The following is a 16,810-nucleotide window of genomic DNA, read 5'->3' as shown; positions in this document are numbered from 1 at the left end:
GAAAGCAGCAGCGAGTGCAGGGTGTCTACTCCCGGCAGTACATCCTTATGACCCTGAGTTCCCTCTAAGGGAAGGAGTGAGGATGAGCTGGATGTGCAGGCCTGCAGCACTTGGGTAAGGAGAGAAGTGGCGGGAGAAAGCAAGAAGCAGAGGGATCAGGCCAGGCGCGGTGGCTCCTGCCTGTAATCCCAGCACTTTGGGAGGCTGAGGTGGGTGGATTGCTTGAGCCCAGCGGTTTGAGACCAGCCTGGCCAACATGGTGAAACCCCATCTTTACTAAAAAAATACAAAAATTAGCCAGGCGTGGTGGTGCACGCCTATAATCCCAGCTACTTGGGAGGCTGAGGCAGAAGAATCGCTTGAACCCAGGAGGCAGAGGTTGCAGTGAGCTGAGATTGTGCCACTGCACTCTAGTCTGGGCAACAGAAGGAGACTTTGTCTGAAAAACCACAAAAACAAAAAAGCAGGGGGAACTGCAGCAGGGAAAGCCAGGGGCTGCATGGATTCTGGGTGCTTTTGAAGGTAAACATAACATGATGATGATGAAGATGACAGAACAGTACAGGGTACTAGAGAAAACTGTCTGCACTGCTGATAAATAAAGGGGAACCAATAAGTGAGACAGGAGAAGCTACAACTGCTTGGCTGCATAAAAATAATATTAGTTGAGTTATTCATACTAACTGCTTAGCATTTTTATCTAATTATGATACAGCTCAATGATGATGTGTATAATTATTACCAGACCAATTGAACTGTGGGTTTCGACTGATCATAACAATCCCAGGTACAGCTGATCTTTCTAGTGTGCTGTTAGTGGAGATTGGTCTCAGATGCCTTGTGGTAACAGTGGTGGGAATACTAATAATGATGATGACATGTGTTACAGATGCCCACTCATTTAATTCTCACGAGAGCCCATATCCACATCACCTACCATCCTCTGGCCTGTTTTACAGAAGGAAGTGGTGCAGCTTGCTCCAGGCCCCACTGCTGGTGAGTGGCAGAGCAGATCCCCACCGCACTGGGCGTGAACCCAGGCTTCCGGCTCCAGTCCTTCAGCACTCTGCTACTCTGCGCCCCACATGATGGTGTTTGCAGAGGGCCAGGATCCCCACTGCACTGGGCTGTGCCTCCTCTGCCCCGTGTCCCCTGCCAGTCCTCTCCTCACCTGTGTAGCTGCTGGAAGGAAGTGCATGCTGTGGTCCCCCATTGAGCTCTGGGGCTCCTTCTGCCTCTGCCACTTCCTCTTTCTCCTCCTCTTCCCGGACCTCAGGGGCTTCCTCCTGTGGCTGCTCCATGGCTGATCTCCCCTCGGCGCCACACCTGCAGGCCCAGTCATAGCTCTGGCATCGTCTGGGTCTGAACGCAGATGGACCTCTACAGGGTGGTTCCCATCAGCCTGGGCAGAGGAGAAGACAGGAAGAGGTCAGGGGAGGCAGTGACAAGGAAGAGGATGGTGCGAGTGGGGCACGCTTGGGGGCTGCTGTCATGGAGGGGGTTCTTCTGCTCCTGCTCCTTCCCCAGTTCCTGCAGTGCTATACCATGGTCTCTGCTCCTTGTATCACAAGTCACCTGCCCTATCACCCTTCCCACCTGGCTTTTGTAGTGGGTTTGTGGGGTTCGGAGCAGGCTCCATAAACTAGAGAGGTGACACACCACTGTGCCACCCTTCCCTGCCTCCTCTGCTGCCTTCTGTTCTGAGTCTCCAGGAAGCACACTGGAATGACTTGAGGGGCTTTTCCCAACTCTCCAGCCCACCTGGAAATCCAGATATGCATCACGCCTCCCATCCCCGACCCTGTCCCTACCAGCACTCAGGCCCAAGAATCACGGCTCTGCTGTGCTACTGTTCCTGAAGGGGTGAGTCCCATCCTTTCAGTGGTTGGGTGTGGAAAAAAGACATAAAGCCCTGCTGTTCTTGGCTCATGTTGACAGCAGATCTGCAACCATGGCCTCAATAGCAGAGACATCAGAAAAAGGAAGATGTGCTCCATCCTGGAGTCTTTCCAAGGTGACAACTTACTGGGTGGTGACGCCATGTCCACATCACCCAGGAGGAGACAGTTCCAACCCTTAGCAAGTAAAACATTATCCACAAATGCCACAGTCAGAGATGATAAGATCATGAGGTACTGTGGAGAGTCTCCCAGCGCGGAAATGTCTGCACCAGACCTTGTGGAAGGATCAGGAGAAGAAAAGATCCGCTTTAAGATGTTAAGCATCTGTGGGACCCCACCTCTTAGATATTTTACCGACAGCTCAAACTCAATCTATCCAAACAGAACCCATCATTTTCCCCAAACCCATTCGTCCTCTAGTAATCTTTACTTTAGCAACCCACCTGCCTGTCTACCCACTCATCAGAGCCAGAACCTGGAGTGATCAGAGACTCCTTCTGCTCTCTCTCCCTGCTCTGGACCTGCCAACTCGGCTGTACACTGTAGTCACTGGGGAGTTTTTAAAAAGACAGATGCCTGGTCCCATCCCCAGAGATTCTCCTTTGATTGGTTTGGGGAGCAGCTTGGACATTGGGTTTCTTATTTTTTAATTGTCCTGGTGATTGTAATGTACAGCCAAGTTTGAGAACCACTACCAGCTTCACAGCAAAGCAACTTCCAACTGGTAGTAAATCATTCCCTCTCAAAACATGTTAAGGCTACACATTCATTTCCACCAGGCCTTCCCTTGCTTGGACTTAACAATAACCTCGGGGCCTACTTGAGGGTGGAGGCTGGGAGGAGGAGAGGAGCAGAAAAAATAACTATCGGGTACTAGTCTTAGTACCTGGGTGATGAAATAATCTGTATAATAAACCCCTGTGACACAAGTTCACCCATATAACAAACCTGCATCTGTACCCTGAACCTAAAATAAAACAACACCACAAAACTCTTAGCTGTTTTCTGATGGGTTTTTTTTTGTTGTTGTTATTGTTTTTGAGACAGTCTCACTCTGTCGCCTAGGCTGGAGTGCAGTGGCGCAATCATGGCTCACTGCAGCCTTTATCTCCCGTGCTCAAGCGATCCTCCCACCTCAGCCACCCAAGTAGCTGGGACCACAGGTGTGCACTACCACACCAGCTAATTTCTGTATTTTTTTTTTTAGGGATAAGGTTTTGCTATGTTGCCCCGGCTGGTTTTGGACTCCTGGGCTCAAGCAATCTGCCCACCTTGGCCTACCAAGGTATTGGAATTACAGGCATGAGCCACTGTGCCTGGCTTAAAAATAATTTAAATTATAATAAAATAAGAAGGCAAAACTTAATAATGTGGAAGATGAGAGGGAGTGATCAACATTCAATCAGCTCAAGTCCCTTTACTTCTCAAAAGATGTCTCAAGATGCCGATGTATGATTTCCAAATCATTACAGTAGAGTGGGAAAACCTGGAAAAGGTCACGTAAACCTCTAGCTTTGTGACTGAGGAAGCCTCACAGACAGGAGCAGACCACAGAGACACAACTAAATGAATGTGGGATCCTGGACCAGATCCCCGAAGCAGAAAGGGGGCAGTGGCAGAAAAACTGGTAAGGTCTGAACAACACACTGACTTTGGTTAATAGTATTGTACCAGTGTTCCTTTATGTAAGATTTAATGTGAGCTGGGTGAAGGATATGTGGGGACTCTGTACAATCTCTGCAACTTACTCTGTAACACCAAACTTTTTTCAAAATAGAGTTAGAACGAAAAAACCTTTAAAAATTTTGGTTTTCTGGCTTCTCTTGAAAATTGGGCAGACCTGGCCCTTGGGCACCTGCATGCCTCTGGCACCCACCCCAGAGCCAAGCAATGGCTGCCCACTCGCATGGTCTCCACTAGTGGCAGTTTCTCCCCTGCAGGCTCTTTACTCATTTACACTGCATTGTAGGGACTTGATAGTTTGTTTAATGTACATCAGTTCCTCAAGGATCAGTCCCTGACCACTCACCCCTGGGTGTTAAACTTGAGAAGCACCAGACCCAGAGCATAGGAAATGTTCACAGGTGCTGTCCTGCTCACCCCGTGGCTTTCTCCAAGTGGCAGCTGGGGCAGTCACTCCTACTTCTCCCCAGCTCCATTCTCCTTCCTTCTGAGTCTCAGTCTTCTCTGGATCAGCAATCTGTGCCTACCTAAGCACTCAATTTCCCCAAGCTCTCTTGCAGCTACAGTGTTCATTGGCATAATTCTGACCAGCAATATGTGAACAGAAATCTACCAGGAGGAGCTTCCAAAAAAGCTATTATTTCCTAATAGAGAGACAAACTTCTGCCCTTCCCGTCTTCCTGCCTGGAACAGGAATACTATGCCTAGAGGTGTAGCAGCTGCCTTCGGAGCAGCAGAAGACAGGGTAGGAGGGTGGGTGAAAAGTCCGAAAGCACCTGGCCACTGCGGCCTCCCAAAGCTGCTGGACCCACCCTGCAATGCCGGCCTCCAGACTGCTTGTTGGGTGAAAAAATCAAACTTGTTTTACCAGGCACTGATTGCCGGATTTCTGTTGCATGCAACTGAACACAATCCTAACTTAAAATAGGAGACATAAAGACACTTAGCTCAAGAGTAGAGTGGGGTTCTGGGGTGGAAGTTGGCCACAATACTGGAAAAAGGACCCTAGCAATTACCAACAGCAGTGTGTGACTGTAGTGGCATTAGTCAGCTTTTTTTTTTTTTATTGTCTGAAAGACAATTATTCTTTTATTTTTATAATATATTCAGACTCTGCGTGGAGAGGAAACTAATTTTAGCTGAAATCTTTTTTTTCAAAGTTTATTTTATTTTATTTTATTTATTTATTTTATTATTATTATACTTTAAGTTTTAGGGTACATGTGCACAATGTGCAGGTTAGTTACCTATGTATACATGTGCGATGCTGGTGTGCTGCACCCATTAACTCGTCATTTAGCATTAGGTGCCACTATCCAAATAACAAGTACCAGAAACACTGATTCTTTATGCTCCACCAGATTGAAAGCCTGGAGATGGAGGAGGTAGGGGAGGGTGAGAAGGGGCCACGGGAGGCCTCAGAAGGGATGAGTCCCAAGAGAAGGAGCAGCACGGGTGACAAGGGTCAGATGGTGGGACCCCCCGAGAGCCACAGTGCAGTGGCGGCAGAGCCCAGGGTGAGTGGGATGAGGCAATGAGAACACACTCTGTTTTTGGACCCATGTGGCGTGGGTGTCAGTGGACACGGGGCAATGCACACCAGGCTGTGGTGATGAGAGCCAGGAAGAGGAGGACATGAAGATGTGGGGTCCCCGCTTAGCAGGCAGTAACAGAGGAGGAAAAGCTACAATACTGCCTGGTATATATACTTGACAACACAGCATCTGAGCCTCTGGTGACCCTGGGGAAGACCTGATGGAGCTCCCTGTCAGGACCAAATCCTGGAGGGAGGGGAGGGAGCTGACTGAGCTCCCACTATGCGTCACGCTCCCACTCAAGCCTCGCCAGCCCCCATTAAGGCCTTATAGGCCCCCCCTTGCAGATGACAAAAGTGACAGGCCTGAGGATCCCAACAGGGCATCTCAGAACATGCTAGAGGACGAAGCAGAAAATGGCAGAGCTTCGGACACAGCGGGACTCGAGCCGGGCCAGGCCCTGACAGCTGTGTGCACTGGGCCGTGTTACTCAGCAGAGCCTCAGCTCCCACTCCCACATATGAGCTGGTAGTGGGTTTTTCTCACCAGAACTGGTAAAACTGTTCTCAGTTTCGGGAGGTGTAAGTGGTTGCCTCTTAGACTCAGATGCAGTTCTGGACTCTGGCTAGAGTTTTGAATTTGGGACCAGCGTCTCTAGTTCCCACGCTGACATCTCTCCCTAGCCTGGAATTGTCTCTTCTGACTGTGGCCTCTCAAGGACACCAGTGAAGAGGAAGGGGAGCTGTAGCCTGGCTGTTCTAAAACCTACCCACGTCCCTTGGGCTGCTCCTATTTAGATTGAACTGCTGTGCTGCAGCCCATCCCTGCATTTTGCCAGAAGCCTGCCATTTTCATATGGCCTCATTGCTCCATCTACAGCTGAGGTCTGTCATCTACCCTGAGCCAAGGTTGCTCCCTGTTCTCAGCTTGCCCAGCCAGGAGCAACCTTGACCCCTAGGCTCTCTCCCCTGACCCACTGGACCTAGGCCCACTGTCTAGATTTTCTCAGGTAGCTGCCACCCCACCCACCACAATTCCTGCAATGAACCCTATTCTCCTCTTCCTTTCTTAAGCCCTGGCACTAAAGATAGCACAGGCTGGGCCGGGCATGGCTCATGCCTGTAATCCCAGCACTTTGAGAGGCTGAGGCAGGCAGATCACATGAGGCTAGGAGTTCGAGACCAGCCTGGGCAACATGGCAAAACCCCGTCTCTACTAAAAATACAAAAATCAGATAGGTGCGGTGGTGCACATTTGTAATCCCAGCTACTCGGAGGCTGAGGCACGAGAATCACTTGAACCCGGAGGGGAGAGGTTTCAGTGAGCCAAGATCGCACTGCTGCACTCCAGCCTGAGGACAGATTGAGACCCTGTCTCAAAAAAAAAAAAAAAGTCCAGGTGCGGTGGTTCATGCCTGTAATCCCAGCACTTTGGGAGGCCAAGGTGGGTGGATCACTTGAGGTCAGGTGTTCAAGACCAGCCTGGCCAACATGGTGAAACCCCATCTCTACTAAAAATACAAAAATTAGCCAGGCATGGTGGCGCACGCCTGTAATCCCAGCTACTTGGGTGGCTGAGGCACGAGAATCGCTTGAACCTGGGAGACAGAGGTTGCAGTGGGCCGAGATCGCACCACTGCACTCCAGCCTGGGTGACAGAGGAGACTCTGTCTCAAAACAACAACAACAACCACAATACAGCCAGGCACTAAGTTTAATTTGTATGCCGGCAAAAAACCCTGGCTTTTTTTTTTTTTTGGTCTGGCTCCCAGTGTTGGCTATCTCCCCTCTCCACGACCCAGCACTATGCCAGAGCCAGAAGCCCTCTGATCATGTCACAGCTTTGCCCCACTTAAGAGGCTGGAGCTTCAGACCCCCAGACAACACAAGGGCCCTGAGCCAGAATGAGGGGGCACGAATGCAGCAATGGAGCCCCTCACCAAAAAGTAGTCCCTAGCAAAATAATTTCTTGCATGGGGCATGGGGGAAGGGCAAGGGGGCTCATGCCTATAATCCCACCACTTTGGGAGGCTGAGGCAGGCAGATCACCTGAGGTCAGGAGTTCAAGACTAGCCTGGCCAACATGGCGAAACCCCTGGTTATCCGGGTGTGGTGGCACGCACTTGTAATCCCAGCTACTTGGGAGGCTGAGGCAAGAGAATCGCTTGAACTAGGGAGACAGAGGTTGCAGTGAGCCAAAATCACACCACTGCACTCCAGCCTGGCAACAGAGCAAGACTCCATCTCAAAAAATAAAAATAAAAGGATTTCTTGCAAAACAAACCCCTGGACTATTCCAATTCTGACATATATGTATGTGTGTACACACACACACACACACACACACGCCTGCAGTGCACATGCAGCCCCCATGCTCCCATTCCAATACCCACTGTCTGGCCCCAAGAAGAAACTCAGCCCTTCAGAGAGCTTAGGTGCAGGGAGGGGCATGACTCCATCCATTGCCCATTGGCAGGTGAATTTCATGGGCAGTGGTAGTTAGAAGCTTAACCCAAATGACCCAGAGCTCTAGAGAGACCTGGTCTGGGGCCAGAGCAACTAAGCCACCTGGGGCCCAGTCCTTCCCACCAAGTCCAGTTGTCTCCCTTCCCCATCTCTGCTAGGAGTAGGGAGGGTCTCACTTTCAGGGCAGCCCTCTGTGCTCCTGGTCAGCTGGGCAACCCCCAAGTGCCTCATACTCCTCGTGGTGACTCAGGCGTTTCCCTGATGCCCACTGGCAGGCTGTACGGTGTGGGAACACTTCTGCCCTACCCAGGGGATGAGTGGGGACAGTCAGTGTGCCAGGGGCCTCCATGGGCTCCATCTGCCACATGGTACAGCCTGATGGACCTTCTTACTGTACCAGAGCCTAAGCTGGATCACCACCTCCATCACAATAGTACTAGCTTCCCTTCTCCAAGGACTTATTACACACCATGCTCTGTGTATGTTGGCAAATGTAATCCTCACAACAACCCTAAGAGGCAGGTACTATTGTCATCTCCATTTAACTGACGTGGAAATTATGGCACAGAGAGGCAAAGTAATTGGCTCAAGGTCACACAGTAACTAGAGAAGCAGGATTTGAGTCAAGGCAGGTTGGCTCAAGTCTTAGCCACTCTACTGTGTGCCTCATATATGGTGCTGGGTAAGACTGGACCAGGAGCTGGCATGTCCTTGCCCAGCTGGGGCTCCTTAGTCTCAGTCTGGAGCCATCACCTCTGAATCCTCTGTCTGGCTGCCAGTCCCCAGCTGTTTCTGTCAAGAACACCTTGATCAAAGCCCTTCTGGACATTACTGCCAGAAAATGACTCCTGTGTGCTGAAGACAGCCACAGGCTCTGGTCCCTGCCTCCCTCTCCAGGCCTATCCTCCTGCTCTGCCTGCCTATGTGCCTCATGATCCCACATCACTCCCTGAGCATGGAGGCTTGAACTGGCACCTGCCTTGAATGCCATCCCCTCCACTAGCTAAAACCTTCTCTCCTTCGCGACCTGTCTGCACCTCCTCTTCCGGGAAGCTCTCCTGGACTAGCTCCATTCTGTTCCTTCTCACCACAACCCTGACCCAGGCCCTCCAGATCTGCAATCACTACACCAAACTGCAATGTCTGCTAACTGCTCTGGCCTCACCATGTTATCAGTTTCCCAGAGAATGCCCTGTATCTTACTGAGGTAGGTCCCAGCACCTGGCACGGTGCCTGGCATTTAGTGGGTCCTCAACATACGTTTGCTGGATGAATAAATATACTAAAAACATGAGCCTTAGCCACACTATTCTGAGTTGTAGCACTTGCCACTGTATCAGTTTTCATATATTACTGCCATCGAGATGCAATACTCCAAAGAAGTGAATTCCACCGGCTTCAGTCAGGCCTGGGTTCACACCCTGGCTCATCCCTCCCATCCTATGACTTGGGGAAGACATTAAAACTGGAATACTACCACCTAACCTGAGAGGCTGCTGTGTGGAATAAATAACGACGCAGTAACTGCTTAACAGTGCCAGGTAGATAGTAAGGGTCCTACAAATAAGGACCACAGTGGCTGCTATTATTATCACCCATGGCTTGTGTTAAGGGATTGTACGGTGATATTCCAGTCCTAGAAATGTGCTAGCCTGCTGAAACCCAAGGGACCTCCACAGACAGAACTTCCCCGTTCCCTGCCTCACCATCAATTGTGGGGAGAGAACCAGCAGGGAGCCCCCTACTCTGGGCACATGCTTCTTTTTTCAGGGAGAAGGGCCTAAACCTTCCTCCCCTTCTCGCCCCACATGCAGGTGACCCAGTTGCTGTCATCTCCTTCCTCCCATACTGCAACGGAATAAGGGGCAGCCTCTGGATACAAGACAGAGGTTGCCCCATCTCCGTGGCAGGTGCTTTTGGGATCAGAAGTGAGGGATGTCATGGGAGAATGGGTCTGGCTGATTCTCTCCCAACCTTTCTTATCAATCATTAATCCAAGTGCTGACCTAGTGACCTGGTTTTCTAGGCCAGCAACTCTGCCGTGTTTTCTGCTTACTATTTGCCAATCCAGGTCACCCCACCCTCTTAAGGACACAGGAGAAGCCCGGGTGGCCTTCTAGCTGGCCAGAGTCAGCCCAGAGAGTCACCTGAGGCCAATCCCCAGGAGTGGCCTGGGGCTGGTTTTGTTCAGAGAGTGCTGGAACCAGAGAAAAGACAGCCAGGAGGCCACCCACGCATTCCACAATTCTTCCCATTGCCCCAAGAGGCAGCCCCCTAGGAACAGCCTCCAGGGCTGGAGAATGTCCTGGAGAAGAGACCAGAGACAGGAGGGTACTCTTCACCAGGGATAGGAAAGCTGCCACAGAAGGGGGCCTTGGGTGTGCCCACCCACCCACCTGCAGTAGGGAGAAAGGGGCACCCAGATCCCTGCATCACCTCTCCACTGAGAGCACTAACGTGCTGACCACCTCTGACCGCAGCCACTGAAGACTGCGAAAAATCTGTGGTTTTCACAAAGAGAAGCTCAGCAATGTCAAAGCACATACACATGCATAAAAACAAAACTGAAAAGACATGGCCACAAATGTTAAGGGTACTTTTCTCTGAGGGGTGGAGCTGTAGGTGATTTCGATTTTCTTAATTATATTTTCCTATGTTATCCAATTTCTTCACAGTGAGCGTGGGATACCTCTATAATCCGGGGTTGGTCGGGGGAAGGGGGAGACATTTTAAAAACCAAATAAAACACTGAGAGATGCCAACGAGGTAAAGGGAAGACCTGCTCAGGTCCCAGAAGAGACCCAGATCTCTCCTACTGAAGCCTGAATGGGCCTGAGACCCCTCATACTACATGGAGAGGGCTTCCAGGGTAGGGTGGTTCTGCCGGCCAGCAGAGAGACTCACCAGGGACCGAGCCAGAGCCCTTCTCAGCTAAGACCACAGGGGCTATGGTTGTGGACTCTGTCCCTGCCCCTCTGCCCTTCTGGTCCCTGCCAGCTGGTTTCATTCACTTGTTCAACAAATATTTGTCAAGTACCTACCACCATGTGCCAGGCTACATTAGCCAGCAATGACCAGGGCTATGAAGGACAAATGCCAAGCAAGGTGCGGCACTCAGAGCACGAGTCAGGAGCGGGTGGCCAGGAGACGCTTTCCTGAGGACCTTACGTAGCCTCTGGCCCAGGCAGGCTGAGTGGGATTCCAGGGTGATGGGAACAGTGATGTGAAAAGGCCCAAGGAATGAGGACCTGGGCTGTCTGTGGGTAGAGAGAAGGGCTGTGGCTAGAGGTCACTCAGCGTCTTGAAGGGTAAGCTGAGGATGTGGGTATTTATTCTGGGAGAAGCAGAGAGCCAAGGGGGTTATGAAGAGGATGGGGAGGAACAGAGCTGCATTTTTACAAAGACTTTTCAGGCTGCTGTGGAGAACAGACTGAAGATGATAACAGACTGAAGATGATTTCAGCCAGGCTCGGAGGAGCAATAGTTACAGCAAACCCAGCAAGGGAGTCGGCGGGAGGGGAAGGCCACCTGGAGCCCTGCAAGGTCTGGGAAGCAGCTGCCTGTTGTATTCCCGGGAAGACTCAGGCTGAGGAGTTGAGGGATGGGGCCCTGACTCAGAGCTGAGTACCTCTCTGGCTGCCCCACCTGTGTCCTCACTGAGTAAAATGTCAGAATTAGATCATCTCCAAGGCCTGTTCCTGCTCTGCCCTCCCAGGATCCAGCCTCCCAGAGGTCCTGGTCTTAGTGATTCCCGACTATGACACACACATACAAACACAGGTATCTGGGGAGCAGACGTGGCACTTGGCACTGCTTGGCATGAGGCCAATCGATACTAACAGCCACATTCCCAGGCTTGACAACTACACCCAAGCCCCTCACACATCTGACACAGAGCTCTTGTGACCAGGATGCCAACCATAGGTCAACAGCCCTGCTTTAGGGGCTCTGTGGTTACAATGTGGACACCACCACTTACACCTTTTTCTTTTCTTTTCTTTTCTTTTTTTAGACAAGATCTCCCTGTCACCCAGGCTAGAGTGCAGTGGCACAATCACAGCTCACTGCAGCCTCGATTTCCTGGGATCAGGTGATTCTCCCACTTCAGCCTCCTGAGTAGCTGGGACCACAGGTGTGCACCACCACGCCTGGCAAATTTTTGTATTTTTTGTAGAGACGGGGTTTTGCCATGTTGCCCAGGCTGGTCTCGAACTCCTGGGCTCAGGTTATCCGCCCGCCTCAGCCTCCCAAAGTGCTGAGATTACAGGCGTGAGCCACCATGCCCAGCTACCTATTTCTTTTCAAACAATTAAGACTAGGACAGCCCTTTAAGGGCACCTGGCTAGCTCAGTTGGAAGAGCATGAGACAAGAAGTGCTTTCAGGTACATCACACATCACTTAATCAACCCAGTGAGATGAGTGAAGGCAGGGCTACTTCATTTATCACTACACCCCCTACTCTGAGGGAAGCTCTGACTGGCTCTTGCTCGCCTGTGAATGCTCTAGGTGAGGGGACGAAGGCTGGTGGTAAGGAGAAGGGCAGCCACTGAGTGGGTGGCCAGCAGGCCCCATGAGAGGCAATGAAACTCTGACTGGCCCAGGAGAAATGGGACGTGCAATTGCAGCGGGGAGGCAGGAATAGGGATCTGCAGGGCAGAGAGACTTCTCAACCTTCCCAGGGAGAGAGGAGACACGGAAAAATCCCACAGTTAAGCTGTGATTGGTCAGTCTGTCCAGGAGAACCCAGGGATTTCAAGTTCAAGTCTCACCTAAAAGCGTTCATGTTCTTTGACCCTATACTTCCCCTTATAGGAAAACACTGAGCTGGTTCACCGCAATGTTATTTATAATAACAAAAAATCAGAAATGGCCCAATGCCCAATAATAGAGGAATGGTTAAATATATTAGGGCACACCCAGACAATTGAGTATTACCTAGTCATTAAACTCATGTTTTCATAGAATATTTAATAACTTAAGTGAAAAATACAATACTAATTTACATAAAGATCATGATTCTCAAGAAAATGACTAGAAAAAGAATAGAAGAAAGTTTCCCTGTATGAAGAGAGTGGTAGGTGATTTTTTTTTTTTTTTTGAGACAGAGTCTTGCTCTGTCACTAGGCTGGGGTGCAGGTGTGACCTCAGTTCATTGAACCACCTCCTAGGCTCAAGTGATCCTCCTACTTCAGCCTCCAGAGTAGCTGGGACTACAGATTCATGCCACCACACCCAACTAATTTTTGTATTTTTAGTAGAGATGGGTTTTCACCATGTTGGCCAGGCTGGTCTTGAACTGAACTCCTCCCGGATCACAAGTGATCCTTCCGCCTTGGCATCTCAAAGTGTTGGAATTACAGGCATGAGCCACTGCACCCAGCCTTTGTTTTTTTTTTTTTTTTTTGAGACAGAGTCTCACTTTGTCGTCCAGGCTGGAGTATAGTGGCACGATCTCAGCTCAGTGCAAACTCTGCCTCCTGGGTTCAAGTGATTCTCCTGTCTCAGCCTCCGGAGTAGCTGGGATTACAGGCGCCTGCCACCACACCCAGCTAATTATTGTAATTTTAGTAGAGATGGAGTTTCACCACGTTGGCCAGGCTAGTCTTGAACCCACCTCAAGTTATCCACCTACCTCGGCCTCCCAAAGTGCTGGGATTACAGGCATGAGCCACCACGCCCGGCCTTTTTTTTGGGGGACAGGGTCTCACTGTTGCCCAGGCTGGAGTGCAATGGCTCGATCTCAGCTCACTGCAACTTCTGCCTCCTGGATTCAAGCAATTCTCCCACCTCAGACTCCCATAGCTGGGACTACAGACATGCGTCGCCACGCCCGGCTAATTTTTATATTTTTTGGTAGAGTCAGGGTTTCACCATGTGGGCCAGGCTGATCTTGAACTCATAACCTCAAGTGATCCACCCACCTTGGCCTCCCAAAGTGCTGGGATTACAGACATAAGCCACCGCGCCCGGCCAATGTCACTGTACTTTGAAACTTTCGGTAACACTTACGATCTTTATTTTACTTCACCCACGATAGCATGTGATAGTGATATGACTGCTCGATCCCTCCTCCTCTACGCCTTCTCTTCATTTGGCTTCCTCCCAGGTTTTCCTCTGATATCACTGGCTGCTCCGTATCAATCTACTTTTTTGGTCTCAGTCAGCAATTTTCTTCCTAATCTCTAAAGGTCTCTTTCATTCTCCATCTACGCTCTGTCTCTTTCTGATCTTATGCCAGCTTGTGCCTTCCAATGCCTTCAGTATGCCGATGATTCCCCAATTTATTTCTACAGGCCAGCTTCTCTGACACCTCCACACGGATGTCCAATGGCAGCACAAGCCTAACACATCCAAAACCGAGCCCTTTACCTTCCCCCCATGGTCTCTCTCATCTCAGTAAATAAAAACTCCAACCTTCAAGTTAGAGTCAAGGAATCTTGCTGGCTTTGCCTTTAATAAATATACAGAATCTAATTACTTTTCACCACCTCTACTGCTATGACCCTGGTCCCAGCCAACACCACCTCTTGCCTGGATTACTTAACAGCCTCCTAACTGGCTTTCTGGCTTCTGCCTCCCACCTCACCACCCACTCTCTGTACAGCAGTCAAAGTGATCCTTCTAAAATACAATTCAGATTCTGTCCCTCCTGTGATCAAATCCTTCCTGGAGCTTCCTACCTCAGAGAAAAAGCCCATCTTAATACCTGCCAGCAAGTCCTTCTGGAACTGGTACCCCTGCCTGCTCCACTCCTTCTGGTATATTAAGTACCAGGCACACGGCCTCCTGCTGGTCCCGACACAGCAGGCATATCCTGCCTTCAGTGGGCCTTTGCAGCGGCTTTTCTCTCTAGCTAAAGTTCTTCCCCCTCCCCAGTTACCCATCTCCACAGCTCACTGCCTCACCTTCTTCAGGTCCTTTCTCAAATGTGGCCATCTCAGTGAGGTCTTCCCTGGCTTCCCTATTTCAAATCTGCGTAGTCCACCCTCAGGTACTTCCATCTCCCTTCCCTGCTTCAACTTTCTCCATCCATCTGATGGCTATCTGGCAGAGTGTATATATATTTCCTTATTTGTTTAGTGCTTGTCTCTTCCCAAAGAATATAAGCCCCATGAGGCAGAGATTTTTGTCTGTTGTTAGATTCACATAATCCTCAAGTATCAGAGGAGCAACTGGCATAATTGGAAAAAGATGTCTGTTCACCATGCACCTTGAAGCAGTCCTGTAGAGATCATTGCTCCACGGGCTTCAGTTTTCCAGGGGTATCTGACCCTGCTTTCCAGACCACTCCAGACCATTCCAGACCCTTCAAAGGAGGAGCTCATCAAGATGAGCATAAATTGGTAGAAATGTGGTGGAGAGCGAATCTAGAAGCCTGAGGGGCCTAGCAGTGTCTGGCTAGTTCTTTTGCTAATCTGCCAAGTGATGTTGGGGTTGGTGGTTCTGTGGTGGTGGTGGTTGCGGGAGGGGGGGGCTTCATTTTTCCCATGGGGAGGCAGCACTGGTGCTTCTTCCTCCCTTAAACTATACAATCCTCTTGCTGAGCCGATCCCAAGGCTACTATTACTCAGTGGAGGGAGGCCTCCCTGACTCAGAGTCCTAGGTCAGACCCAGGGTGGGGATGGGGAGGTGCTGACAAATCCTCAGGTGCCTTTAAAACGTTTATATTTTCAGGGCGAAAGATAAGACCAGTCAGTACCTGCACCTACTCACAGGACAGGCTGTGCACGAGGGAAGAGTGAAGGGCAGCTGAGTCCTGAGGAGGAAATTGCCTCTGGAAGCCTCAGGGAAGGTTCAAGGTCAAGGAGAGCTGGGTCTTCAAGATAATCTGAAAAGTACACTATGCTAATTATAGAAAATACTGCTGGGCACAGCAGCTGGGCAGGGAGGTTGAGATGGGAGGATTGCTTGAGCCCAGGTGTTCCAGACCACCCTGGGAAACACAGAAAGACCCTGTCTCATTTTTTTCTTTATTGAGACAGAGTCTCACTCTGTTGCCCAGGTTGGAGTGCAGTGGTGCAATCTCGGCTCACTGCAACCTCTGCCTCCTGGGTTCAAGCAATTCTCCTGCCTCAGTCTCCTGAGTAGCTGGGACTACAGGCGCATGCTACCACGCCCAGCTAATTTTTTGTATTTTTAGTAAAGACGGGATTTCACCACGTTAACCAGGATGGTCTCTGTCTCCTGACCTCATGATCTGCCCGCCTCGGCCTCCCAAAGTGCTGGGATTATAGGCATAAGCCACCACACCTGGCCCTTTTTTTTTTTTTTAATAAAAACAATTTAAAGAAGAAGAAATAGGGCTAGGCGCAGTGGCTCATGCCTGTAATCCCAGCACTTTGGGAGGCCGAGGTGGGTGGATCATGAGGTCAGGAGATCGAGACCATCCTGGCTAACACGGTGAAACCCTGTCTCTACTAAAAATACAAAAAATTGGCCAGGCGTGGTGGCGGGCGCCTATAGTCCCAGCTACTCGGGAGGCTGAGGCAGGAGAATGGCGTGAACCTGGGAGGTGAAGCTTGCAGTGAGCCAAGATCGTGCCACTGCACTCCAGCCTGGGTGACAGAGCGAGACTCTGTCTAAAAAAAAAAAGAAGAAGAAGAAGAAGAAATACAATACTTAAGAGTTTCAAAGAAGAAAATAAAGATTGAGGGGTAGGGTGTTCTAGGTAGGGGAAATGTAGGATCCTAGACCCAGGAAAGGAAGATGGAGAAAGAAAGAAGGAGACAGGGAGGCAGGGAATGGAAAAGGCTGGGTAAGCAGGTCATACCAAATGCATGCAGAAGACCTTCTACAACTCTTCTTCCATGGAGCCTACCCAGCTTCCGTGTGAATCAAACAGTGCACAGCACCTCTGTGTGCCAGGCATTATTCTAAGCTGCTTTCATGGAGTAACTCCCTTAGGTTTTACAAGTGGACTATAAGGCAGGTACCCATTATCCCCATTTACAGATGAGAAAATTGGAACATGGAAGAGTGAGGTAACTTCCAAGACTCTGGGAGCCAGGAGCCAGTAAGCCATCAGAGCAGGAGCTCTTAACCACTCTACTGTACTGCCTCTCGCTACTATTCCTGAACTCTAATGCTAAAAAGGTGTTCTGTATCCTGACCAATTAGACTCTCCCTTCAACTAACTGCCATTCCTGGTCCTGTCCTGCCTGGCCCTGGTCACCAAGTCTTGGCCTGCACCTTTTCCTCCCCAAACCCATCTTCTCTAGGTGAAAC

General features: G+C 50.2%; 1 protein-coding gene across 34 annotated transcripts in view; it reads right to left on the bottom strand.

Annotated features, from left to right (window-relative positions):
* The window catches only part of PPARD (peroxisome proliferator activated receptor delta), an 83,441-nt gene that overhangs the window by 15,795 nt on the left and 50,836 nt on the right, over nt 1-16,810 (bottom strand). For 33 of the 34 annotated variants that reach the window (XM_518905.7, XM_063812918.1, XM_063812923.1 and 30 more), the window contains one exon: nt 1,172-1,402. In XM_518905.7, the coding sequence (XP_518905.2) occupies nt 1,172-1,301 (130 nt within the window). In that variant the 5' untranslated portion in view covers nt 1,302-1,402. Of the gene's footprint in view, nt 1-1,171; nt 1,403-2,026; nt 2,176-16,810 lie in introns of those variants that run through there. The other variant, XM_063812911.1, reaches the window with a different exon arrangement.

Source organism: Pan troglodytes, chromosome 5 (genome assembly GCF_028858775.2).
Source record: "Pan troglodytes isolate AG18354 chromosome 5, NHGRI_mPanTro3-v2.0_pri, whole genome shotgun sequence".
In the NCBI taxonomy this organism is placed as follows: domain Eukaryota; kingdom Metazoa; phylum Chordata; class Mammalia; order Primates; family Hominidae; genus Pan; species Pan troglodytes.
Note: the sequence above shows the minus strand (reverse complement) of the source record. Positions and strands in the feature narration are given on the sequence as shown.